Genomic DNA, 26,005 nt, shown 5'->3' on the forward strand with positions numbered 1-26,005 from the left:
GACAGACAGCCCTGCTTGCCACTGCGGATATCCAGACCAGACCGCCCCACACATCGTGAACGACTGCTCACTGAGGCTTCTCCCTGGTGGCATGTGTTTGTGGGAGTATATTCAGAGTCGCTCAAGTCTTTGTACATAAGTTCTTGATTAGCAGATCACTAGCAGTACAGATGCTGGCTACTGTTACCCCCAGCTCCCACGATAGTCTGGTGAGTAGCTGGCCAGTACCAGGATAACGCAGTGCAAGACCCGATCTGGATTATGGACAGGACGTGCAACAGTAAAACCCGGACATGGATCTACAGCATCCAGGCCATCCGCCCAGCAACTGATGCTGCCCTGGCTTGGATGTCTACCCTTGACCTACACACCACACGCAAGAAGCAGAAGAGGTCCCCCCACTCCATCAGTCTGAAACGCGTCTGTCCGTTCCCCTCTACAGATGCTGCCTGACCTGCTAAGTTCCTCCAGCAGTCAGCTTTCTGCCCACGATTATGGCTCCGTTTTTACACAAAGGCTTTCAAGTGGCGGCACAGTGGCACAGCGGTAGAGTTGCTGCCTTACAGTGAATGCAGCGCCGGAGACTCAGGTTCGATCCTGACTACGGGCGCCGTCTGTACGGAGTTTGTACGTTCTCCCCGTGACCTGCGTGGGTTTTCTCCGAGATCTTCGGTTTCCTCCCACACTCCAAAGACGTACAGGTATGTAGGTTAATTGACTGGGTAAATGTAAAAAAAAACTTGTCCCTAGTGTGTGTAGGATAGTGTTAATGTGCGGGGATCGCTGGGCGGCGCGGAGTCGGTGGGCCGAAGGGCCTGTCTCTAAAAAATCTAAAAGCCGATTAACCACCGTTTAATCTGGTCGTGAAATGGTATCGCAACAACTACCGACTCGCACTCTGGTGATTCTGGTGACCCTCTGCAAACAAACATAAAATCTGCAAAAAATATATTATCCTAAATGGTTTCAATAGACAATAGACAATAGGTGCAGAAGTAGGCCATTCGGCCCTTCGAGCCAGCACCACCATTCAATGTGATCATGGCTGATCATTGTCAATCAGTACCCCATTCCTGCCTTCTCCCCATACCCCCTGACTCCGCTATCCTTAAGAGCTCTACAATACAATACAATATATCTTTATTGTCATTGTACAGGGGTACAACGAGATTGCGAATACGCCTCCCATACGATGCAATAAATTAATTAGCTAGTCAGTATTAATTTAAACAACCCAATGAAACAAATTGTAACAGTTTTAAAACAGAATAAAGTGCAAGTAGATCTGTGCCGGTTCACTGTGCGATGTGACCATCCGGCTCAGCAGGACCGGTTCATAGCAGCTATGGCCCTGGGATGAAGCTGTTCCTGAGTCTGGAGGTGCGGGCGTAGAAGGCCTTGTATCGTCTGCCCGATGGTAGAAGTTCGAACAGACTGTTGCAGGGGTGTGAAGAGTCTTTGTGGATGCTGGTGGCTTTACTGAGGCATCGTGTGTTGTAGATGCCCTCCAACAGTTCTATCTAGCTCTCTCTTGAATGCATTCAGAGAATTGGCCTCCACTGCCTTCTGAGGCAGATAATTCCACAGATTTACAACTCTCTGACTGAAAACGTTTTTCCTCATCTCTGTTCTAAATGGCCTACCCCTTATTCTTAAACTGTGGCCCCTGGTTCGGGACTCCCCCAACATTGGGAACATGTTTCCTGCCTCTAACGTGTCCAACCCCTTAATAATCTTATATGTTTCGAACATATTTCACTCAGAGTTATACATTTCACTCTGCATTGAGCCACTGTTTTAATATTAAACAGCACGCGCGCACACATGCACAAGGAGCTTGCAAATGGAAATTATTGCAGCAGAAAGGTTGAAGCCACAGAAGGTTTAGTGAGACCAGCAAGCTGTTAAAACAATCTTCCTATAATGTCTGTTGTGTGCACCTGAAATAGGATGATTCATTAGATTGGGCTTCACCACGACAAGGTTCATCGTTCAACTCTCTGAGTACTGATGGAACAATTCTGAACCTGCCCAATAAAAATGACAAGGTCAGCAATTTACTGTTGCTCAAGGTATATCTTTGCTTATATTAGATTTTTCTCAAGAGATATTGTGTGTGTGTGTGTGTGCATGTGACAATGTTTTCAAAATGTACCATTTATGCAATATACATGAATAAAAATGTCCCTCTATCACAATATCAAGCGTTATGTTCTGATATTCTTTATTTCAATTACTGCAACGTGGATATCTGGCTATTACATTACCCTAAAAAACAGAATGCTGAGATGAATTTGTTTTCGAGCACAAGACAAGGTGATGGGTGAACTCAGGCAACACCTTTGGAAGTATGGACTGACGACCCGGACCTTTATTCAGACTGATGGAGGAAACTGGAAAAGAGAGCTGAGAAGGTGGTAGGGGGAGGGGGGGGGGGGAGGGCAGGGGAAGCCCGGCAAGTGATAGGTGGATATACTTGAAAGGAGGTGATCGATTGATAGACGGAGTAAGTGACGGCACGGTGGCGCAGCGGTAGAGTTCCTGCCTTACAGCGAATGCAGCGCCTGAGACTCAGGTTCGATCCTGACTACGGGCGCCGTCTGTACGGAATTTGTACGTTCTCCCCGTGACCTGCGTGGGTTTTCCCCGAGATCTTCGGTTTCCTCCCACACTCCAAAGACGTACAGGTATGTAGGTTAATTGGCTGGGCAAATGTAAAAATTGTCCCTAGTGGGTGTAGGATAGTGTTAGTGTGCGGGGATCGCTGGGCGGCGTGGACCCGGTGGGCCGAAGGGCCTGTTTCTGCGCTGTATCTCTAAATCTAAAAAAAAGGAAAGCTAAAGGGTGAAAAGGGGACAAAGGGGGATCAGATAAGGAAGGAAGTGAGGTGTAAAACCAGAGGGATGTGATTTGGTTAAAGGGCCAGGGAGGGGGAGATCACATGGAAATGTGGGATTCAGGGATGGGAAGGTAGGGATTAGGAGGAGGGGAAAGGAACAAAGTGATTATATCGCGCTGGGAGAAATGTCTACAAACTGGGGTCAGGAAGCAACAGAAGAAAGAGGGGGAATGTAGTGGTCCAAGCGTCCCACACACAAAATGTCGCCGATTCATGTTCTCCAGCGATGCTGCTGACCCACTGAGTCACTCTGGATTAAATTGAATTTATTTCATTGCTGGTAACCCAAAACAAGCGGTGTCGTGTATTTTTCTCCTTGCCCCTACCTGCCGTGCTCTTCACTCTAACAGGAACATGTGGGTCACGAACTCTCCCTGTCACGCTGTCAGGGCGCAACCTTTGCCCAAACAAAACATACTCCAGTCAAGTTCCTGTCAAACATCATCAAGGCTGGCCTTGCCGCAGGTTAGAATCTCAACTTGTGGACCAACCTTGTCCTTATCCATCACTACTTTAAAGCTAACGGTGGCCCAGCGGTAGAGTTGCCGCCTTACAGCGAATGCAGCGCCGGAGACCCGGGTTCCATCCCAACCACGGGTGCTGTCTGTACCGGAGTTTGTAGGGAGGGAGGGAGGAGAATAAGGAGGATGGAGTGGGGGAGAGGCGGGGGGAGGGAGGAGGGAGAGGCGAGGAGGGGAGGGAGGAGGGAGGGGGAGGGGAGGGTGGGAGAGGGTGCTGCACCACTGCAGGAGAGGTTTGGGCCTAACGGGTCCACTTGGTCTAGTTTTATATAGAGTGAAGCCATTGTAATTGCGAGACTCACCTGGCCTTGTGCATTGGTGACGAGCTGGGAAGTCATCCCTTGCAGGTTGGACAGAGCGTTACTGAAAGCCTGCGATCCGGCGATGGAACCCATCGCTGCTGCTTGACTTGCCAGCTGGAAAAGAAACGGCAGAATCATCAAACTCTGGCAAACCTATAAACGCTTTAAAATCTTACTGTCTTTTCCATACGGACTTTATACTGGGATTAGTTTAATTCAGTTTCAAGATACTGCGTGGAAACAGGCCCTTCGGCCCACCGAGTCCGTGCTGACCAGCGACCCCCACACACTAACACTATCCTACACACGCCGGGGACAATTTACAATTACGCGAAGCCAATCAGCCGACAAATCTGCACGTCTCTGGAGTGTGGGAGGAATCCGAAGCACCCGGAGAAACCCACGTGGTCTCACGGGGAGAGCGTACAAACTCCGTGCAGACAGCACCCGTAGTCAGGATCGAACCCGGGTCTCTGGCACCGTAAGTGCTGTAAAGCAACAACTCCACCGTTGCCACGCCTATTACTGAATCTACGATTCGTGTTTATTAACTGATTCGTTTTTTAATCAGTAATAAATAATTTGTTGTGTGGATTTTTAGAACAAATTAATAAATTAGTTAATGTGTGAACGCAAGGATGGTGGGTTACAGAAAATAAAAGACACTAAGTGCTGGAGTAACTCATGCGGGTCCTGAAGAAAAGGTCCTGGCCTGAAACGTCACTATCTAAAACATAGCACAAAAAGTAAGGAAATTTGTGTTTGGTAGATTATTTCTTTGTTGTAACAATGCTTCTTGGCAATAAATCTTATACCGTTGGAAAGCCTGTTTATTTCCCTTTTAAATGGTGCCACATTTGTAAGGAACATGCATTTGTGGGATGAGCAGCAGAGCTGAGTATGTGGGTTGCGCCCATGAAAAATTTGCCAAATCTTCTCTGCCAATGCCAAACAGCTTATTCTGCTGTTGCTATTGACTCTTGTTTTGAGCTTCTGGTACCCCCAGGTGCTGACAAGAATGGGATGCCATCCCACAACAGTGTGTGACCAGGCTGGTGACCAGCATGAGGAGGAGGTGCCAGGCTGTTGTGGCTGTGTATGGTTCTTCCACACGCTACTGTGGCTCCTGTTTATTAAATGAATAAATTGTTAAATTGCCAATATGTCTCGTTTCTTCAGACTTCAATCATCCAATCCACCAAACAACACCGAACAAGAGTCAACAGCAGAATAAGCTGTTTGGCATTGGCAGAGAAGATTTGGCAAAATTTTCATGGGCGCAACCCATATACTCAGCTCTGCTGCTCATCCCACAAATGCATGTTCCTTACAAATGTGGCACCATTTAAAAGGGAAATAAACAGGCTTTCCAACGGTATAAGATTTATTGCCAAGAAGCATTGTTACAACAAAGAAATAATCTACCAAACACAAATTTCCTTACTTTTTGTGCTATGTTTATATGCTCCAGAGAGGCTGCTTGACCCACTGAGTTACTCCAGCACTTTGTGCCTAAATGACAATAGACAATAGACAATAGGTGCAGGAGGAGACCATTTGGCCCTTCGAGCCAGCACCGCCATTCAATGTGATCATGGCTGATCATTCACAATCAGTACCCCGTTCCTGCCTTCTCCCCATACCCCCTGACTCCGCTATCCTTAAGAGCTCTATCTAGCTCTCTCTTGAATGCATTCAGAGAATTGGCCTCCACTGCCTTCTGAGGCCGAGAATTCTGAAATGAGTTAATAAGTTGTTTTTCTGGTGGAAATTAATAATAATTCAATGATAACTACAGGAGAGACCTACTCCAAATTTCAGTAATGTTGATGGAATTCAAAAGTGTGACCAGAAAGGTGGAGATTAGGAAACCAGCAATACCAGTTTGCATTTTGCCCGTAACATTTTTTCTTCTCTTTATGGAGTTTAGAAGGATGAGAGGGAAACTTATAGAAACATATAAAATTATAAAAGAACTGGACAAGTTAGATGCAGGAAAAATGTTCCCAATGTGGGGCGTGTCCAGAACCAGGGGCCACAGTCTTAGAATAAAGGGGAAGCCATTTAAAACTGAGGTGAGAAGGAACTTTTTCACCCAGAGAGTTGTGAATTTGTGGAATTCTCTGCCACAGAGGGCAGTGGTGGCCAAAACACTGGATGGATTTAAGAGAGAGTTAGATAGAGCTCTAGGGGCTAGTGGAATCAAGGGGTATGGGGAGAAGGCAGGCACGGGTTACTGATTGTGGATGATCAGCCATGATCACAATGAACGGCGGTGCTGGCTCGAAGGGCCGAATGGTCTCCTCCTGTACCTATTTTCTATGTTTCTATTCCTTTTTATTCCGTTATTATGTAAGTTTAAATGCTTACTCATGTGTAAAAGCAAATAGCTTTTGTTGTGTTTTTCCAGTCGTCACATGTCAAGCTGCTCAACTTCGACGTCAAAGGGAATTCATATTCAAAGAAACGCTAGTAAGTTGAGCTGCCAAACTCTTGCTACTTTGAGTCTGAATTATGACTCTTCCTTGGTAGCCCAAGGCCAAGGCAGGTTTATTATGCTGATGCAAAACCTTGGGTTGCAGGAGATAATCCAGTTTCAGCAACATCAATTATGCACCTTTGTTGAAAGGCTTAAATGCCTTGGATCTTTGTTAATTATTTACCACACATTGCCGCATTTTCAAGGTGGCATCAGCTTATAATTACTAAAAATATTATTTTATAGTTATCACTTCTCTCTCCACAAAATTAAACAAAAAGGAAGTTAAGCATTTTGCTTAAAAATGCAACGCACTAAAAAAAAAAAAAAACTTCAGTTTTTCACCTTAATATAATTTCACATTAAAAATTTACAGACAGCTCTTTTTACAGAGAGGAAAATGTGTGTGTATTTTGGTAGCTGTCAGTGAATTCAGTGTTCAGAAGGGCGAACGTTTATTTTATAACATACTAAAGCCTTTAGGAAGCTTTTAATCATCTCACTGGGACCCCTGAGACTTAGCAAATGTATGAAACTTGTATTTTACTTGATTATACATAACTTGTATTTCAGACATGCTAGGTATAATTGGATAGATTTTGAATTAACCATGCAACTTTCAACCCATTTTTTGCCATTGATAGAATGTTTTAGATTGTTTTCTAATACAGAACGTTAGACTATTGTTGCACGAAGGAACTGCAGATGTTGGTTTAAACCGAAGATAGACACCAATTAATGAAAGGTGTGCAAACAGGTGACGTTGATAAAGGAAACAGGCCATTGTTAGCCGTGTTCCAGGTGAGTACAGGAACCTAGTGCGACTTGGGTAGGGGAGGGATGGAGACAGAGGGAGTGTTAACCCTTGAAGGGTCTCGACCCGAAACGTCACCCATTCCTTCTCTCCCGAGATGCTGCCTGACCCGCTGAGTTACTCCAGCATTTTGTGTCTCCCTTCGATTTAAACCAGCATCTGCAGTTTTTTTCCCTCCACTGGGGTGTAAGCTGCCCAAAAGTGAGATGCTGTTCCTCCAATTTCCGTTAGGCCTCACTCTGGCAATGGAGGAGGCCCAGGATGGAAAGGTCAGTGTGGGAATGGGAGGGGGGGATTCAATTGTTTGGCAATCGGGATATCAGGTAGGTCCGGGCGGACCGAGTTGTTGATATTGTTGACATCCCAAGTTAATTTCTTTGAGGCCTGATGCTTTGCAATGGAGAAACATTGCCTCTCTACTCCGCATATTGGTCAAGAAATTCCAGTTGCTCGCAGGTTTCCTTTTATGCCTGGTTTGAATGCTGCCCGGCAAATTGTAGGAGGCAGTCTCCTTTCTGTAGCTGGATACTCATGGAATGTTGGAGCTTGGCTGGCTCCTGCACCGAACCAGTTAACAAATAAACTTTGAGAAAGGAGAACGGTTTTGCTTTGAGTCTTGCTTTGCCTTGCTATTGAGGGCGTACAGCGTAGGTTTACTAGGTTAATTCCCGGAATGGTGGGACTATCATATGTTGAAAGACTGGAGCGACTAGGCTGGACACTGAATTTAGAAGGATGAGAGGAGATCTTATCGAAACGTATAAGATTATTAAGGGGTTGGACACGTTAGAGACAGGAAACATGTTCCCAATGTTGGCGGAGTCCAGAACAAGGGGCCACAGTTTAAGAATAAGGGGTAGGCCATTTAGAATTGAGATGAGGAAAAACTTTTTCAGTCAGAGAGTTGTGAGTCTGCGGAATTCTCTGCCTCAGAAGGCAGTGGAGGCCAATTCTCTGAATGCATTCAAGAGAGAGCTGGATAGAGCTCTTAAGGATAGTGGAGTCAGGGGGTATGGGGAGAAGGCAGGAACGGGGTACTGATTGAGAATGATCTGCCATAATCACATTGAATGGCGGTGCTGGCTCGAAGGGCTGAATGGTCTCCTCCTGCACCTATTGTCTATTGTCTAACCTACGCTGCACTCCCTCAATAGTAAGAATGTCCTTCCTCAAATTTGGAGACCAAAACTGCACACAGTACTCCAGGTGTGGTCTCACTAGGGCCCTGTACAACTGCAGAAGGACCTCTTTGCTCCTTTACTCTACTCCTCTTGTCACAAAGGCCAACAATTCGCATTGCATATCCTCTTCAAGGGAATATCTTCCTATGAATTTGTTGGTAAAATGACTTGCTTATAATTGCTGTCAATTCTCCTGTGTTCTTGCTCATAATATGTCCTCTTTGTCAAATGCACGGAATGTCTGATCAATTCAGGCTTCACTTTCACCCGTCACCTTTCTGTGTTATGTGGTTTACTATGTGGAGCAAGCACATTGAAGAAAAGCTGAATGGCGAATCTGACCCCATGGAAGCAAAGGAACAGGAACAGGTCAGCCGATTTTCTAACCATGTAACTTTAATTAGCGAGGCACGAGACACTGCAGACGCTGATAGCATGGGCTTTGAGTTTCCCCAGCAACTTTAATTAGCTGTCCTTTACGAGGTGCTATTGCAAATGGCTTCTGAATGTCTCTGTTACAGCAGTCATTTACATTGCCCTTTTCCAAAACCTTATTCAGGTTGATCAGTCATGGTATTCTCCTAACAGTTCCGAACTGTTCACCTGAAAATTCTCAATGCGCCCGCTAACGAAATGCGAAATAAATATTGACAACAGATGTCAGGCTAACAAGTTTATTATTTGCAGGTTTCCCTTTCTTTAGTTTAGTTTAGTTTAGTTTAGAGATACAGCGCGGAAACAGGCCCTTTCGGCCCACCGGGTCCGCTCCAACCAGCGATCCCCGCACACTAACACTATCCTACAGAAAATCCACTAGGGACAATTTTTGCATTTACCAAGCCAATTTACCTACAAACCTGTACGTCTTTGGAGTGTGGGAGGAAACCGAAGATCCCGGAGAAAACCCACGCAGGTCACGGGGAGAATGTATAAACTCCATACAGACAGCACCCGTAGTCGGGATCGAACCCGGGTCTCCGGTGCTGCATTCGCTGTAAGGCAGCAACTCTACCGCTGCGCCACCGTGCCGCCCAAATAGCCCTTTCTCATCTTTCCCAAATAGCAGGTTGACAATACGAATCTTTCGGCCAAACGAGGAAGGGTTTAATTGGAATGGAAGAAATTGGCGCAGAATGGGCCACGTGCCCCCTGGCATCTGCTTTGCTCTTGAATAAGATCACAGTCAATCTTTTGTACCTCAGCACCACTTCTCTGTGAATTGACCTCCACTGCCCTCTGTGGCAGAGTGTTCCACAGATTCACAACTCTCTGGGTGAAAAAGTTTTTCCTCATCTCAGTCCTAAATGGCCTACTCCTTATTCTTAATCTGTGACCCCTGGTTCTGAACTCCAACATCGGGAACATTGTTCCTGCATCTACCCTGTCCAATCTTCTAAGAATTGTATACGTTTCTATAAGATCCCCTCCCATCCTTCTAAATTCCAGTGAATACAAGCCCAGTCGACCCAATCTTTCATCATGCGCCATCCCCGAGAATTAACCTGGTGAACCTACGCTGCACTCCCTTAATAGTTAATGTCCTTCCTCAAATTAGGAGACCAAAATTGCACACAATACTCTAGGTGCGGTCTCACCAGGACCCCGTCCAACTGCAGTAGGACCTCCTTGCTCCTAAACTCAAATCCTCTCGCAATGAAGGCCAACATGCCATTGGCTTTCTTCACTGCCTGCTGCATCTGCACGCTTACTTTCGGTGACTGATGTACAAGCACACCCAGGTCTCATTGCACCTCCCCTTCTCCGAATCTGACACCATTCAGATAATAATCTGCCCTCCTCTTCTTGCCACCAAAGTGGATAAACTCACATTTATCCACATTATACTGCATCTGCCATGCTTCTGCCCACTCACCCAACCTATCCAAGTCACCCTGCAGCCTCATAACACTCATCGCAGCTCACACTGCCACCCAGCTTTGTGTCATCCGCAAACTTGGAGATGTCACACTTAATTCCCTTGTCTAAATCGTTAATATATATTGCAAACAACTGGGGTCCCAGCACCGAGCCTTGCGGCACCCCACTAGCCATGATCACTTATAGAACCCATATGCCTCTCGTCTCCAAAATACATTCCGGCTGTGAACAATTTGCCCCAAACATCAGTCTATTTTAACGATTGTTTCATTAAAAATGTTGGAAGCACAGAGATAAACAGCCACTCCCTGTCAGTATAACATTAATGGACCAGAATAAAATAAACATGTGCATTATCCATGTCTGGTAAGCAATTTATTACATGCTGAGCACAATACCATCATTATATTCTCAAGGATATGATGACAGACTTCCACAAACACTTAGGCATTATGTTCATACATTTTTTTGATGTATAGTGGAACGTGTGATAATGAAATCTTATTTGCCACAGCATTTCAGTGTGTCAGGAAGCAGCTGATTGAATCAAGCATGAATCATGAGACAGATATTAAATCAAAGGGAGATGGAGATGGCAGAACTATATCAACACTTACAGAGCAAAGACAACTCACTTAAGGCTGCAGTCTCACATATTACCTTCATGCACAGTACATCCCTTTATAAGGATGAAATAGAAATAGGAAATGACAATGGAATGTTGGCCTTCATAACAAGAGGAGTTGAGTATAGGAGCAAAGAGGTCCTTCTACAGTTGTACCGGGCCCTGGTGAGACCGCACCTGGAATACTATGTGCAGTTTTGGTCTCCAAATTTGAGGAAGGATATTCTTGCTATTGAGGGCGTGCAGCGTAGGTTTACTAGGTAAATTCCCGGAATGGCGGGACTGTCGTATGTTGAAAGGCTGGAGCGACTAGGCTTGTATACACTGGAATTTAGAAAGATGAGAGGGGATCTTATCGAAACATATAAGATTATTAAGGGGTTGGACACGTTAGAGGCAGGAAACGTGTTCCCAATGTTGGGGGAGTCCAGAACAAGGGGCCACAGTTTAAGAATAAGGGGTAGGCCATTTAGAACTGAGATGAGGAAAAACTTTTTCAGTCAGAGAGTTGTGAATCTGTGGAATTCTCTGCCTCTGAATGCATTCAAGAGAGAGCTAGATAGAGCTCTTAAGGATAGCGGAGTCAGGGGGGTATGGGGAGAAGGCAGGAACGGGGTACTGATTGAGAATGATCAGCCATGATCACATTGAATGGTGGTGCTGGCTCGAAGGGCCGAATGGCCTCCTCCTACACCTATTGTCTATTGTTGATTCTGGATTTGTACATATTGACTGTCTGTGTTTGGTTCTGGTATAACCGGTATCTGTTCTTCTTTAGTTGTTCATAAATAAGTGAAATAACATTGCTATGTGCTATTATTGTTATTTGAACTTAAAATAATAATGTTAAAAACAGTATTTTAAAATTTCCCCCTTTAGTCGGGTTGCTTTATTGTGGTAGAAGTGCAAACTCAAATTACTGAACAAAACAGGGAGGGGGTAAATTTGCCTTCGAAAAGTTGCAAAGGGGTAAAACGGGACGAGAAAGGTTGGGAACCCCTGGCGTAGACAGCATCCAAGGTCAGGAATGAGCCCACGTTACAGGCCCTGTGGAGAAGCAGTGTCAGGGGCTCTGCCATTGTTCCTCCTTGTCTACGTCCTGCAACACTGAATCTCCCTTTCTAACAGCAGCAACTGGGTGGTGCAGCGTTAGAGCTACTGCCTCACAGCGCCAAGGACCTGGGATCAATCCAGACTAAGGGTGCTGTTTGCACAGAGTTTGTACGTTCTGCATGAGTGCAAGGTGGTGTTAGTGCGCAGAGATTGCTGGCCGGTGTGGATGTGGTGGGCCGAAGGGCCTGTTTCCGAGCTGTATCTTTAAACTAAACCAAACTAAACTAAACTGTATTTTCCACCCTTTCACATTCACACTATGACCGTTTTGACTACTGTTCGACAGAAGTGGTCATGCCTCTGATTAAAGGTGTACAACATAGATAGAGCTCTTAACGATAGCGGAGTCAGGGGTGTGGGGAGAGGGCAGGAACTGATTGAGAATGATCAGCCATGATCACATTGAATGGCAGTGCTGGCTCGAAGGGCCGAATGGCCTACTCCTGCACTTATTGTCTATTGTCTATAAAATCCCCCAAAATATCATTCCCTCAGCTCAATCAACTCCAACCCCTTGCTTAAAGTTGGCCTGTCAAACCCAAGTACCTATCACTCAAACATTTGTGAGTCAATTATATCCTTCATCTATCGAAGGTGGAGTAAGTGCAGGAAAGATTCACAAGGATGTTGCCCAGATTGGAGAGTGGATGGATACGCTGGGATTGTTTTCCTTGCAGTGAAGGAGGCTGAGAGGTGACCCTCCAGAGGTATATGAAATCATGAGAGGCATGGATGGTCTTTTTCCCGGGGTAGGATATCGGTTTAAGGTGAGAAGGGAAGGATTTAAAGGGCCCCTGAGGGGGAGCGTTTCACAAGGAAGATGGCGGACGTATGGAACAAGCTGTCGGAGGAAGTGGTAGAGGTGAGTATAAGTATGACAATAGACAATAGGTGCAGGAGGAGGCCATTCGGCCCTTCGAGCCAGCACCGCTATTCAATGTGATCATGGCTGATCACTCTCAATCAGTACCTCATTCCTGCCTTCTCTCTATACCCCCTGACTCCGCTATCCTTAAGAGCTCTATCTAGCTCTCTCTTGAATGCATTCAGAGAATTGGCCTCCACTGCCTTCTGAGGCAGAGAATTCCACAGATTCACAACTCTCTGACTGAAAAAGTTTTTCCTCATCTCCGTTCTAAACGGCCTACCCGTTATTCTTAAACTGTGGCCCCTTGTTCTGGACTCCCCCAACATTGGGAACATGTTTCCTGCCTCTAACGTGTCCAACCCCTTAATAATCTTATACGTTTCAATAAGATCCCCTGTCATCTTTCTAAATTCCAGAGTGTACAAGCCCAGTCGCTCCAGTCTTTCAACATATGACAGTCCTGCCGTTCCGGGAATTAACATCGTGAAACGACGCTGTACTCCTTCAATAGTAAGAATGTCCTTCCTCAAATTTGGAGACCAAAACTGCACACATTACTGAGTGAATGTTTGCTCATTGTCCTTTTTCTAGAACTAAATAGGATAGTTTCAGAATAATTGATCATCCACTCTGGGTAGAGATTGAGAAAGCAGAGAGTCGTGAATGTTGGAATTTTCTGCCCCGGAAAGTTATGGAGGCAGAGTCATTGAATGCGTTCAATGAGGAGACTGACGGATATTGGAACTGTGGGGAGTCAAGGAGTATGAGGGGAAAGAGGTGTTGAGATCGAGTCAGAATCAGTCACAAAGCTATTGGACGGAAGAGCAGGCTCAAGGGATAGTATGACCGGCTCCAGCCTTGCTTCGGGCATTTTACATGTGGGTTTTTGTGGCTTTCATCATGATCGCCACTTTTATAGAATTTCTAGCTCCAGATATTTTTTCTGCAGACGCACATCCAAACTCAATGCACTCTCTGCAAGCTGCAAGGATGGATCACACTTCATGGTGCCGGGCGGCACGGTAGCGCAGCGGTAGAGTTGCTGCTTTACAGCGAATGCAGCGCCGGAGACTCAGGTTCGATCCTGACTACGGGTGCTGCACTGTAAGGAGTTTGTACGTTCTCCCCGTGACCTGCGTGGGTTTTCTCCGAGATCTTCGGTTTCCTCCCACACTCCAAAGACGTACAGGTATGTAGGTTAATTGGCTGGGTAAATGTAAAAATTGTCCCTAGTGGGTGTAGGATAGTGTTAGTGTATGGGGATCGCTGGGCGGCACGGACTTGGTGGGCCGCAAAGGCCTGTTTCCGGCTGTATATATATGATATGATATGATATGATATGATATGGTATTATGTTATAAAACCCATTTTGTCAGGGGGAAAAGGAGCATAGACATTAGAGATATTTAGATTCGCAACAGCAAAGTTACATCTTCCACAGGATTTTCAAAAACAAGGTCTTGTTAATAGTTACAAGTTAATTTTTTTATTGCAAACTAAAAGTATTAGTTTAGTTTATTGTCACGTGTACCGACCAAGGTACAGTGAAAAGCTTTTGTTGGGCGCTATCCAGTCAGCGGAAGACCATACATGATTACAATCGAGCCATTTACAGTGTATAGATAGACAATAGACAATAGGTGCAGGAGGAGGCCATTCGGTCCTTCGAGCCAGCACCACCATTCAATGTGATCATGGCTGATCATTCTCAATCAGTACCCCGTTCCTGCCTTCCCCCCATACCCCCTGACTCCGCTATCCTTAAGAGCTCTATCTAGCTCTCTCTTGAATGCATTCAGAGACTTGGCCTCCAAATGCATTCAAGAGAGGACTAGATAGAGCTCTTAAGGATACATGACAAGGTCATAAGGTCACAAGGTCATGTGATAGGAGCAGAATGAGGCCATTCGGCCTATCAAGTCTACTCCCCCATTCAATCATGACTGACCTATCTCACCCTCCTAACCCCATTCTCCTGCCTTCTCCTCATAACCCCTGACACCCGTACTAATCAAGAATCTATCTGTCTCTGCCTTAAAAATATCCATTGACGTGGTCTCCACAGCCTTCTGTGGCAATGAATTCCACCGATTCACCACCCTCTGATTAAAGTAATTTCTCCTATTCTTGCTATTGAGGGCGTGCAGCGTAGGTTTACCAGGTTAATTCCCGGAATGGCGGGACTGTCATATGTTGAAAGACTGGAGCGGCCAGGCTTGTATACGCTGGAATTTAGAAGGATGAGAGGAGATCTTATCGAAACATAAAAGATTATTAAAGGGTTGGACACGTTAGAGGCAGGAAACATGTTCCCAATGTTGGGGGAGTCCAGAACCAGGGGCCACAGTTTAAGAATAAGGGGGAGGTCATTTAGAACGGAGATGAGGAAAAACGTTTTCAGTCAGAGAGTTGTAAATCTGTGGAATTCACTGCGTCAGAAGGCAGTGGAGGCCAATTCTCTGAATGCATTCAAGAGAGAGCTAGATAGAGCTCTTAAGGATAGCGGAGTCAGGGGGTATGGGGAGAGGGCAGGAACGGGGTACTGATTGTGAATGATCAGCTATGATCACATTAAATGGTGGTGCTGGCTCGAAGGACCGAATGGCCTCCTCCTGCACCTATTGTCTATTGTCTATTGTCCTCCTCATCTTCTTCCCAAAGAAACACTTTAATTCTGAGGCTGTGATGTCTGGTTCTAGACTCTCCCACTAGTACAACCATCCTCTCCATATCCACTCTATCTGACACCGAAGAAAAACCTATTTAAACTGTAAGCATTTTTTTTTGCTACATGTATTTGTATCCTTGCACGCATAATTCTACATTGTTAAGGTGGGATACTTTGATCAAAGCAGGACATAAATGGGACACAATCTTAAATGGCAGGTGAAATACTTGATTTCACTCGACCTGTAATACTGATTGCCAATGAGGCCAACATTTAAAGCCCGTTGGGATGACTAATGACCACATTTATTTTTCACAGCTTGATATCTACAGCGTTATAAAAACAAATCTGATGTATAAAAAAATCCAAGTGCTGAGCGAGACTGCTAACGCATAACACGGAGAAAAGCTAGTAAATTCTTTCCACTTGTTTTACCAGAAACATTCGAGCAATTCAAATTTTTATTTTAAAGGTTGCTTCGAGTCCATTCCAGTTGTGAAAATAAATTCTGCTTCATAAGTTACCAAATTGTACAAAGCAGTTACTGCAAAACTAATGTTGTATCCAAAGGGAAAAAGAGACTCGAAATGGCAGGGGGACATGGTAATAGGAGATTTTCCCTCCACAATTGCCACTTCCCGATGAAGCTGATCAGCCATGACATTAGAAAATATACTGCGATCACCCAGCCGGAATCTCACTGCCACCTGAAAATGCTCCCAACTTTGGATTTTGCAACGATCCTTCTGACATCAATTTTGTACGTGTACATCAAAATGCCATTTAGAAAATGCTTGCAAACTGGGCTGCATTCAGCTTGAAGTCGGAGCCAATGCAGGAAGGGTCCCTTGAGGTACCTTTTGATTGTTCACACTAAACCATTGGTTGCGTTAGAGGCAGGAAACATGTTCCCGATGTTGGGGGGAGTCCAGAACCAGGGGGCACAGTTTAAGAATAAGGGGTAGGCCATTTCGAACGGAGATGAGGAAACACTTTTTCAGTCAGGGAGTTGTAAATCTGTGAAATTCTCTGCCTCAGAAGGCAGTGGAGGCCAATTCTCTGGATGCTTTCAAGAGAGAGCTAGATAGAGCTCTTAATGATAGCGGAGTCAGGGGGTATGGGGAGAAGGCAGGAACGGGGTACTGATTGTGGATGATCAGCCATGATCACATTGAATGGCGGTGCTGGCTCGAAGGGCCGAATGGCCTCCTCCTGCACCTATTGTCTATTGTCTATAAATCAATGAGATGCCTATTATGCTGAGTTCGATTCCATTGGACACTTATATTGTCTTTAGATACATGAAAGTTCAGAGTCTAGAGGAGAGAAGTTTGCCACTGATAATCAACGCAGAAATAGACACAAAATGTTGCAGTGACTGGAGCAGGCATCTCTGGAGAGAAAGAATGGGTGACAATTCAGGTCAAGACCCTTGTTCAGACCCGACCCGAAACATCACACACTCCTTCTATCCAGAGATGCTGCCTGAGTTACTCCAGCATTTTGTATCTATCTTGACGTGTAAACCCGCATCTGCAGTTCCTTCCTACGCATTTTGATGCAGAACCGTTTGGTTTAGGAAGAGGATCTTTTTTTTTCCGTATTGAACGTAAATCAAACAAAACCCGTGGCAACTGTAATAGGGGGCAGCATTGGGAATTGAGTTGGGACCGAATTGCTCTGCTGAAAATGAAAAATATAATAAAAATGAAATGTTCACGTGCAATGAGTGACACAAATTTTCTTACAAACAGTTGACCAAATAGCTGAGAGAAAACAGGTATTTGATTGGGATGTATCAAAGGTTCTCCGTGGTGACTTGAAAGGAATGTGTGATACAGTCTCTCTTGAAAAATCACAATGAATTGCATAAATAGCTTAGTCATCTAGTATAGACAATAGACAATAGACAATAGGTGCAGGAGGAGGCCATTCGGCCCTTCGAGCCAGCACCGCCATTCAATGTGATCATGGCTGATCATTCTCAATCAGTACCCCGTTCCTGCCTTCTCCCCATACCCCCTGACTCCGCTATCCTTAAGAGCTCTATCTAGCTCTCTCTTGAATGTATTCAAAGAATTGGCCTCCACTGCCTTCTGAGGCAGAGATTTACACAGATTCACGACTTTCTGCCTGAAAATGTTTTTCCTCATCTCCGTTCTAAATGGCCCACCCCTTATTCTTAAACTGTGGCCCCTTGTTCTGGACTCCCCCAACATTGGGAACATGTTTCCTGCCTCTAACGTGTCCAACCCCTTAATAATCTTATACGTTTCAATAAGATCCCCTCTCATCCTTCTAAATTCCAGTGTATACAAGCCCAGTCGCTCCAGTCCCTCAACACATGACAGTCCCACCATTCCGGGAATTAACCTAATAAACGCCCTCAATAGCAAGAATATCCTTCCTCAAATGTGGAGACCAAAACTGCACACAGTACTCCAGGTGCGGTCTCACTAGGGCCCTGTACAACTGCAGAAGGACCTCTTTGCTCCTATACTCAACTCCTCTTGTTATGAAGGCCAACATTCCATTGGCTTTCTTCACTGCCTGCTGTACCTGCATGCTTCCTTTCAGTGACTGATGCACTAGGACACCCAGATCTCGTTGTACGTCCCCTTTTCCTATTCGCTAGTTTCCTTCTTTATATTTTACTATATTTATTTTCAGCTCTTGCTTGTCCAGCTCCAACTTCCCAATATTCCTGACTGCGGCCCACATTCATGTATCTGCTGCTGAACACTGAGGTTTCCAATCGACCCCAACTTTTGTTCCTCAAAAAGTGAACATTTTTTGTACTGTGTGCAGCTTTGGTCTCCAAACTTGAGGAAGGACATCCTTGCTATTGAGGGAGTGCAGCGTAGGTTCACCAGGTCAATTCCCGTGATGGCGGGACTGTCGAACGTTGAAAGACTGGAGCGACTGGGCTAGTACACGCTGGAATCAGCCATGATCACATTGGATGGCGGTGCTGGCTCGAAGGGCCGAATGGCCTACTCCTGCACCTATTGTCTATTGTCTATTGAATTTAGAAGGATGAGAGGGGATCTTATTGAAACATACAAGATTATTAAGGGATTGGACACGCTAGAGGAAGGAAACATGTTCCTGATGTTGGGGGAGTCCCGAACCGGGGGCCACAGTTTAAGAATAAGGGGTAGGCCATTCAGAACGGAGATGAGGAAAACCTTTTCACTCAGAGTTGTGAAGCTGTGGAATTCTCTGGCATCCTACGCAATGGTTTCCTGTCCAAGAAGAATTTAGCTGGTCCTTTATCTTTTTCACTCAGAGAGTTGTAAACCTGTGGAATTCTCTGCCTCAGAAGGCAGTGGAGGCCAATTCTCTGGATGCTTTCAGGAGAGAGTTAGATAGACAATAGACAATAAACAATAGACAATAGACAATAGGTGCAGGAGTAGGCCATTCAGCCCTTCGAGCCAGCACCGCCATTCAATGCGATCATGGCTGATCACTCTCAATCAGTACCCCGTTAATAGACAATAGACAATAGACAATAGGTGCAGGAGTAGAGCTCTTAATGATAGCGGAGTCAAGGGGATATGGGGAAAAGGCAGGAACGGGGTACTGATTGAGAATGATCAGCCATGATCACGGTGAATGGCGGTGAATGGCGGTGCTGGCTCGAAGGGCCGAATGGCCAACTCCTGCACCTATTATCTATTGTCTATTGCCTATTGTCTATTTTTCGCGTTATAAATCTCCCTTGTGTCACAGAATGCTAAAATGTGAACGGGCCTTTTAAAATAGTTTTTGTCGCGTTGATTAGTTGGATCGGGTGCTTTGCAGCTGTGTTTGATCTCATTGCTGGCTGAGCTCAGGTTGTCACACAGAAACAGCATGACGGATTATGTAAAGCATATGTAAGACGTGGTGTGTTGAAAGTTGCCGTTAAATCATTAACACTATCAACAACAGTCTGATGTACGGAATAATGGAACCTGACCAACTGTGGGCCTGTGGAATGAGGCAGAAAATTAGATTACTGCCCAATTGCAATGCTGCAATGTAAATATCCATTTAGAAATTGTAAAAAAGTCGTTGCTGCCTTTCTCGGGAAATATGGATTAATTAAAGTGCATCTCACTGAGAAGCTTGGGCTGAGAATCATGGATTAAAATGTGGTCGGCTGCAAACTACCGCCAAAGTGAGAAATGATTTAAACGCCAAGGCCTGGGAACCAGATGAAAGGTGCAGATTGTGAATGGATTTCTAACCAGTTTAATGTCAGAGGGGGGATCCATTTTTTTTTAATACTTTCGGCCAAGTGCTCAGTGATGAGAGGATGTGGTGAGACTACGGTTATTGACAGACAAGTGACAACAATAAAGGCTGCTTCATAAAAAACGCCTGTCTAGGTTTAGAGTGGTGCAATTTTGAGACTTCGCACAAATTTAAACATTTATCAGCAAATGGACAGATGCCCAATGTTTTAGCTTTTGCAATTACAACCCTCGGGATATGTTTTCTCCCCCAATACCTTTATTGTCTCGACCCTGGCTCTCCCACACAACAGACATCATGACAATACGATGTGTAGGAAAATAACAGCAGATGCTGGTACAAATCGAAGATATCACAAAATGCTGGAGTAACTCAGCGGGTCAGGCAACATCTCTGGAGAGAAGGAATTATCTGAATGGTGGCCGATTAGGAGAAGGGGAGATGCAACGAGACCTGGGTGTCGTGGTACACCAGTCATTGAAAGTATGCATGCAGGTGCAGCAGGCAGTGAAGAAAGTGAATGGTATGTTGGCATTCATAGCGAGGGGATTTGAGTATAGGAGCAGGGAGGTTCTGCTGCAGTTGTACAGGGCATTGGTGAGACCACACCTGGAGTATTGCGTACAGTTTTAGTCTCCTAATCTGAGGAAAGACATTCTTGCCATAGAGGGAGTACAGAGAAGGTTCACCAGATTGATTCCTGGGATGGCAGGACTTTCATATGAAGAAAGACTGGATAGACTCGGCTTGTACTCGCTGGAATTTAGAAGATTGAGGGGGGATCTTATAGAAACTTGCAAAATTCTTAAGGGGTTGGACAGGCTAGATGCAGGAAGATTGTTCCCGATGTTGGGGAAGTCCAGAACAAGGGGTCACAGTTTAAGGATAAGGGGGAAGTCTTTTAGGACCGAGATGAGAACGTTTTTTTTCACACAGAGAGTGGTGAATCTGTGGAATTCTCTGCCACAGAAGGTAGTTGAGGCCAGTTCATTGGCTATATTTAAGAGGGTGTTAGATGTGGCCCTTGTGGCTAAAGGGATCAGGGGGTATGGAGAGAAGGCAGGTACGGGATACTGAGTTGGATGATCAGCCATGATCATATTGAATGGCGGTGCAGGCTCGAAGGGCCGAATGGCCTATTCCTGCACCTATTTTCTATGAATGGGTGACGTTTCGGGTCGAGACCCTTCTTCAGACTGATGTCACGGGAGGGGGCAGGACAAAGACAGGATGTAGTCGGAGATAGGAAGACAGTGGGAGAACTGATCGTCTGACTGATTAAGTAACCCTTGCTTTCTCTCTCTCTCTCTCTCTCTCTCCATCCCTCCCCGTCCTAATTCCCTGACCAGTCTGATTGTCCTCCTGATTAAATTTTATCTTTGTATGCTGCGTTGTCACCTTCCCCTGATTAACAATGATCTATTCCACAATATTATTATCCTAAACTTAAATCAGTTTCAGTTCAGTTTAGTACCGATATATAGTGAAAAGCTTTTGTTTGCGTGCTAACCAGCCAGCGGAAAGACAATACGTGATTACAATCGAACCAGACATGATAAGGGAATAACGTTTAGAGCAAGGTAAAGCCAGTAATGTCCAATCAAAGTTGGCCCAGGAGGTAGATAGTAGTTCAGGACTGCTCTCTGGTTGTGACAGGATGGTTCAGTGGCCTGATAACAGCTGGGAAGAAACTGTCCCTGAATCTGGACTGTCATATGTTGAAAGACTGGAGCGGCTAGGCTTGTATACACTGGAATTTAGAAGGATGAGAGGGGATCTTATCGAAACATAAAAGATTATTAAGGGGTTGGACACGTTAGAGGCAGGAAACATGTTGCCAATGTTGGGGGAGTCCAGAACCAGGGGCCACAGTTTAAGAATAAGGAGTAGGCCATTTAGAGCGGAGATGAGGAAAAACCTTTTCAGTCAGAGAGTTGTAAATCAGTGGAATTCACTGCCTCAGAAGACAGTGGTGACCAATTCTCTGAATGCATTCAAGAGAGAGAGCTAGATAGAGCTCTTAAGGATAGCGGAGTCAGGGGGTATGGGGAGAAGGCAGGAACGGGGTACTGATTGAGAATGATCAGCCATGATCACATTGAATGGTGGTGCTGGCTCGAAGGGCCGAATGGCCTACTCCTGCACCTATTGTCTATTGTCTATTCCATTTCACAGGAAACATTTTTAACACATTCCCATTGTGGTCCCCCTTAGTGCTCGGCGGTCTCCCCATGCCGGGCCCTCCTTTATTTGTGGCACGGCAAGGATTAATTCAACCACAAGAAGCCGATATGTCCATCAGCATGAACAAGTGGTTGCAGCGTGCACATATTATAGAACAGTCATCTCTTCTGGAAACACAAAAGGCAAGATACAAGAGGTTATTTTGCAGATGGCACAAAAGCGTGTGGTTTTGTAGATAGTGAAGGTGGTGGCCAAAAATTGCAGCAGGATCTTGTTTGGTTCGGCAGGCGGGTTGATTATTTAATGCAGAGCAATGTGAGGTGTTGCATTTTGGGAAGTCTAACATGGGCAGGACCTACACAGAGAATGGTAGGGCTGTGGGGAGTGTCGTAGAGCAGAGGGATCTAGGAGTGCAGGTACATAGTTTGTTGAAAGTGGGTAGATAGGATGGTCAAAAAGGCTTTTGGCACATTGGCCTTCATCAGTCAGAGTATCGAGTATAGAAGTTGGGAGGTCACGTTGCAGTTGTATAAGACGTTGTTGAGGCCGCGCTTAGAGTGTTGTGCCCAGTTCCGGGCACGATGTTATGGAAAAGAGGTTGTCAAGCTGGAAAGGGTGCAAAAAAGATTTACGAGGATGTTGCCAGGACTCCTCGACTGCCTGAGCTATAAGGAAAGGTTGAGCAGGCTGGGACTCTATTTCTTGGAGCGCAGGAGGATGAGGGGCGATCTTATTGACAATAGACAATAGACAATAGGTGCAGGAGTAGGCCATTCGGCCATTCGGCACCAGCACCGCCATTCAATGTGAACATGGCTGATCATTCTCAATCAGTACCCCGTTCCTGCCTTCTCCCCATACCCCCTGACTCCGTTATCCTTCAGAGCTCTATCTAGCTCTCTCTTGAATGCATTCAGAGAATTGGCCTCCACTGCCTTCTGAGGCAGAGAATTCCACAGATTCACAACTCTGACTGAAAAAGTTTTTCCTCATCTCGGTTCTAAATGGTTTATTCTTAAACTGTGGCCCCTTGTTCTGGACTCCCCCAACATTGGGAACATGTTTCCTGCCTCTAACGTGTCCAACCCCTTAATAATCTTATATGTTTCGATAAGATCTCCTCTCATCCTTCTAAATTCCAGTGTATACAAGCCTAGTCGCTCCAGTCTTTCAACATATGACAGTCCTGCCATTCCGGGAATTAACCTAGTAAACCTACGCTGCACGCCCTCAACAGCAAGAATATCCTTCCTCAAATTTGGAGACCAAAACTGCACACAGTACTCCAGGTGCGGTCTCAGGTGCGGTCTCAATAGATCAGGTATACGCACAGTCTCTTGCCCAGTGTAGAGGAATCGAGAACCAGAGGACATAGGTTTAAGGTGAGGGGGGAAAGATTTATTAGGAATATGGGGGTAACTTTTTCACTCTAAGAGTGGTGGGTGTATGGAACGAGCTGCTGGAGGAGGTAGTTGAGGGAGGTACTGTTGCAAAGTTTAAGAAACATTTAGACAGGTACATGTATAGGACAGGCTTGGAGGGATATGGACCAAACGTGGGCAGGTGGGACGTGTAGATGGGACACGTTGGGTGCTGTGGGCAAGTTGGGTCAAAGAGCCTGTTTACATGCTGTATCACTCTCTGAATCTATGGCTTCCCAAAGCACAGTGAACATTAGTTCAGTTCAGTTTAGTTTATTGCCACGTGTACAGTGAAAAGCTTTTGTTGCGTGCTTATCCAGTCAGCAGAAACACAATACATGATTACAATCGAGCCATTTACAGTGTAGAGAGACATGATAAGGGAATAATGTTTAGTGCTCGGTAAAGCCAGCAAAGTCCGATTAAAGTTAGTCCACTGAAGGAGACGGTCGTTCAGGACTGTTCTGTAGTTGTGGTAAGATGATTCAGTTGGCTGATAACAGGTGGGATGAAACTGTCCCTGAATCTGGAGGTGTGCGTTCTCACACTTCTATACCTTTTGCCCGATGGCCTCCCCTTTATTCTAAGACTGTGGCCCTTGGTTCTGGACTCGCCCAACATGGGGAACATTTTTCCTGCATCTAGCTTGTCCAGTCCTTCTTATAATTTTATACGGCTCTATAAGATCCCCTCTCATCCTTCTGAACTCCAGCGAATACAAGCCTCGCCTTTTCAATCTTTCCTCATATGACAGTCCCGCCATCCCAGGGCATCAGTCTCGTGAACCTACGCTGCACTGCCTCAATTACAAGGATGTCCTTCCTCAAATTAGGAGACCATCATAAGCGATAGGAGCAGAATTAGGACATTCAGCCCATCGAGTCTACTCTGCCATTCAATTATGGCTGATCTATTAACCCCAGCCTCCTGCCTTCTCCCCATAACCCATTGACACCCGTACTAATCAACAAAACCAAATGTGGAAACGGGCCCTTCGGCCCAACTTGCTCACACCCACCCACACTAGTCCCACCTGCCCGCGTTTAGCCTATGTCCCTCTAAACCTGTCCTATCCATGTACCTGTCTAAATGTTTCTTAAACATTGGGATAGTCCCTGCCTCAACTACCTCCTCCGGCAGCTCGTTCCATACACCCACCAACCTTTGAGTGAAAAAGTTACCCCTCAGGTTCTCATTAAATCTTTCCCCCCCTACCATTAACCTATATAGTAATAATAATAAGAATGTAATTCGATCTGCTGAATTTAAATTAAATCCATAAAATTAAGCATTAAAGTTAAGAAAAATGCTATTGGTACCATTGATATTGATACCATTGTTTTGAAAACTAGCTGCAAACTATAAATATTATCATTGATTTGATTCATCATGTTCATTCAGAAAAGAAACATTTCACTCCAGCTGACGATCCATTGATCTGCAATGTTAGAGACCAACAGTGGTGCCCACAAATAAATTCACTCCAACTACGCTGTTAAAAACCGGAAGAATTTGCAGCATTTAAATTTTTATTCCAGGACTTTACCTGAGAGTGGTGCTTAAAAGTTTTTTTTTCATGGTAGCAAATGGATCAGGTAACATTTTTGTGATAATCTATTAGTGTACTGCACTTTTAATAGAATGTTACAAGAGTGCAACTGAAAATCCATAAGATTACAAAATTTGCTTAAATGTGTTAATAGGTTCATGGCTGTTGTGGGCCCCAGTGGGTTTTTTTTTAGTTGGTTGATTGATTAGTGCTGCAGGTCCTCCCAGCTCAGCCAAGGGATTTGCCTGTAAAACGCTGCCAAGGCTGTTACATAGGAATTTATCTTAATTAGATCTGAAAGACCTGCCACAGCAGAATAGTCACACCGATTAAAATGAAAAACAGGAGAAATTACTGATCAAATTAATCATAATGTCGGGTCACAGCTGTAGGTCTGATGTAATTTGCCACACCGGTGAGTTACATCGGTCAGAGGAGGGGAACGAGGGTTTGCTACACGCTGATACTGGCTCACGGCAGCTCACGAGAAGCTCCTACTCCTCTCAGACTTGCGGTGCGTGCTGACCCCAGAGCCTCAGGACTGGAACAAAATATGCCTGAACCAACTCCAACCTATTAGCCAAGCGATTTTGATATCAGTGTAATTTAACACCAGGTTTCTCATCCTCTTAATTATGCTGAAGCACAGGTTTACTTCGGGAAAAGTCGTAAGCTGGCGAACTGCGCGCGTCTACGTGACGCTTCGCTCGAGCTAATTCCTTCATTTACAGGGAGTTGGGGAAGAAACACATTGCCAAGGTGGCGGGGTGGAGCGATGGGAATAATTCCTCGCCCTTGCTTCAATTTTTGGATCCATCAAAACTATTTTGGTTACATGTTCCCAATGTTGGGGCGAGTCCAGAACCAGGGGCCACACAGTCTTAGAATAAAGGGGAGGCCATTTAAAACTGAGGTGAGAAGAAACCTTTTTCACCCAGAGAGTTGTGAATTTGTGGAATTCTCTGCCACAGAGGGCAGTGGAGGCCAAATCACTGGATGGATTGAGTTAGATAGAGCTCTAGGGGCTAGTGGAATCAAGGGATGTGGGGAGAAGGCAGGCACGGGTTATTGATTGTGGACGATTGCATCCGCTGCTCTAGATGTCAACTTCTTTACATCGGCGAAACCAGTCGCAGGCTCGGCGATCGTTTCGCTCAACACCTTCGCTCAGTCCGCCTTAACCAACCTGATCTCCCGGTGGCTGAGCACTTCAACTCCCCCTCCCACTCCCAGTCTGACCTTTCTGTCATGGGCCTCCTCC

The 26,005-nt window shown here is 45.3% G+C and overlaps 1 protein-coding gene across 1 annotated transcript in view; it reads right to left on the minus strand.

The window, feature by feature from the left end:
- The window catches only part of pou6f2 (POU class 6 homeobox 2), a 453,085-nt gene that overhangs the window by 62,312 nt on the left and 364,768 nt on the right, over nt 1-26,005 (minus strand). Inside the window, exon 8 of the mRNA XM_078398327.1 lies at nt 3,723-3,836. Within this exon, the coding sequence (XP_078254453.1) occupies nt 3,723-3,836 (114 nt within the window). The remainder of the gene's footprint in view (nt 1-3,722; nt 3,837-26,005) is intronic.

Source organism: Rhinoraja longicauda, chromosome 4 (assembly GCF_053455715.1).
Source record: "Rhinoraja longicauda isolate Sanriku21f chromosome 4, sRhiLon1.1, whole genome shotgun sequence".
In the NCBI taxonomy this organism is placed as follows: Eukaryota; Metazoa; Chordata; class Chondrichthyes; order Rajiformes; family Arhynchobatidae; genus Rhinoraja; species Rhinoraja longicauda.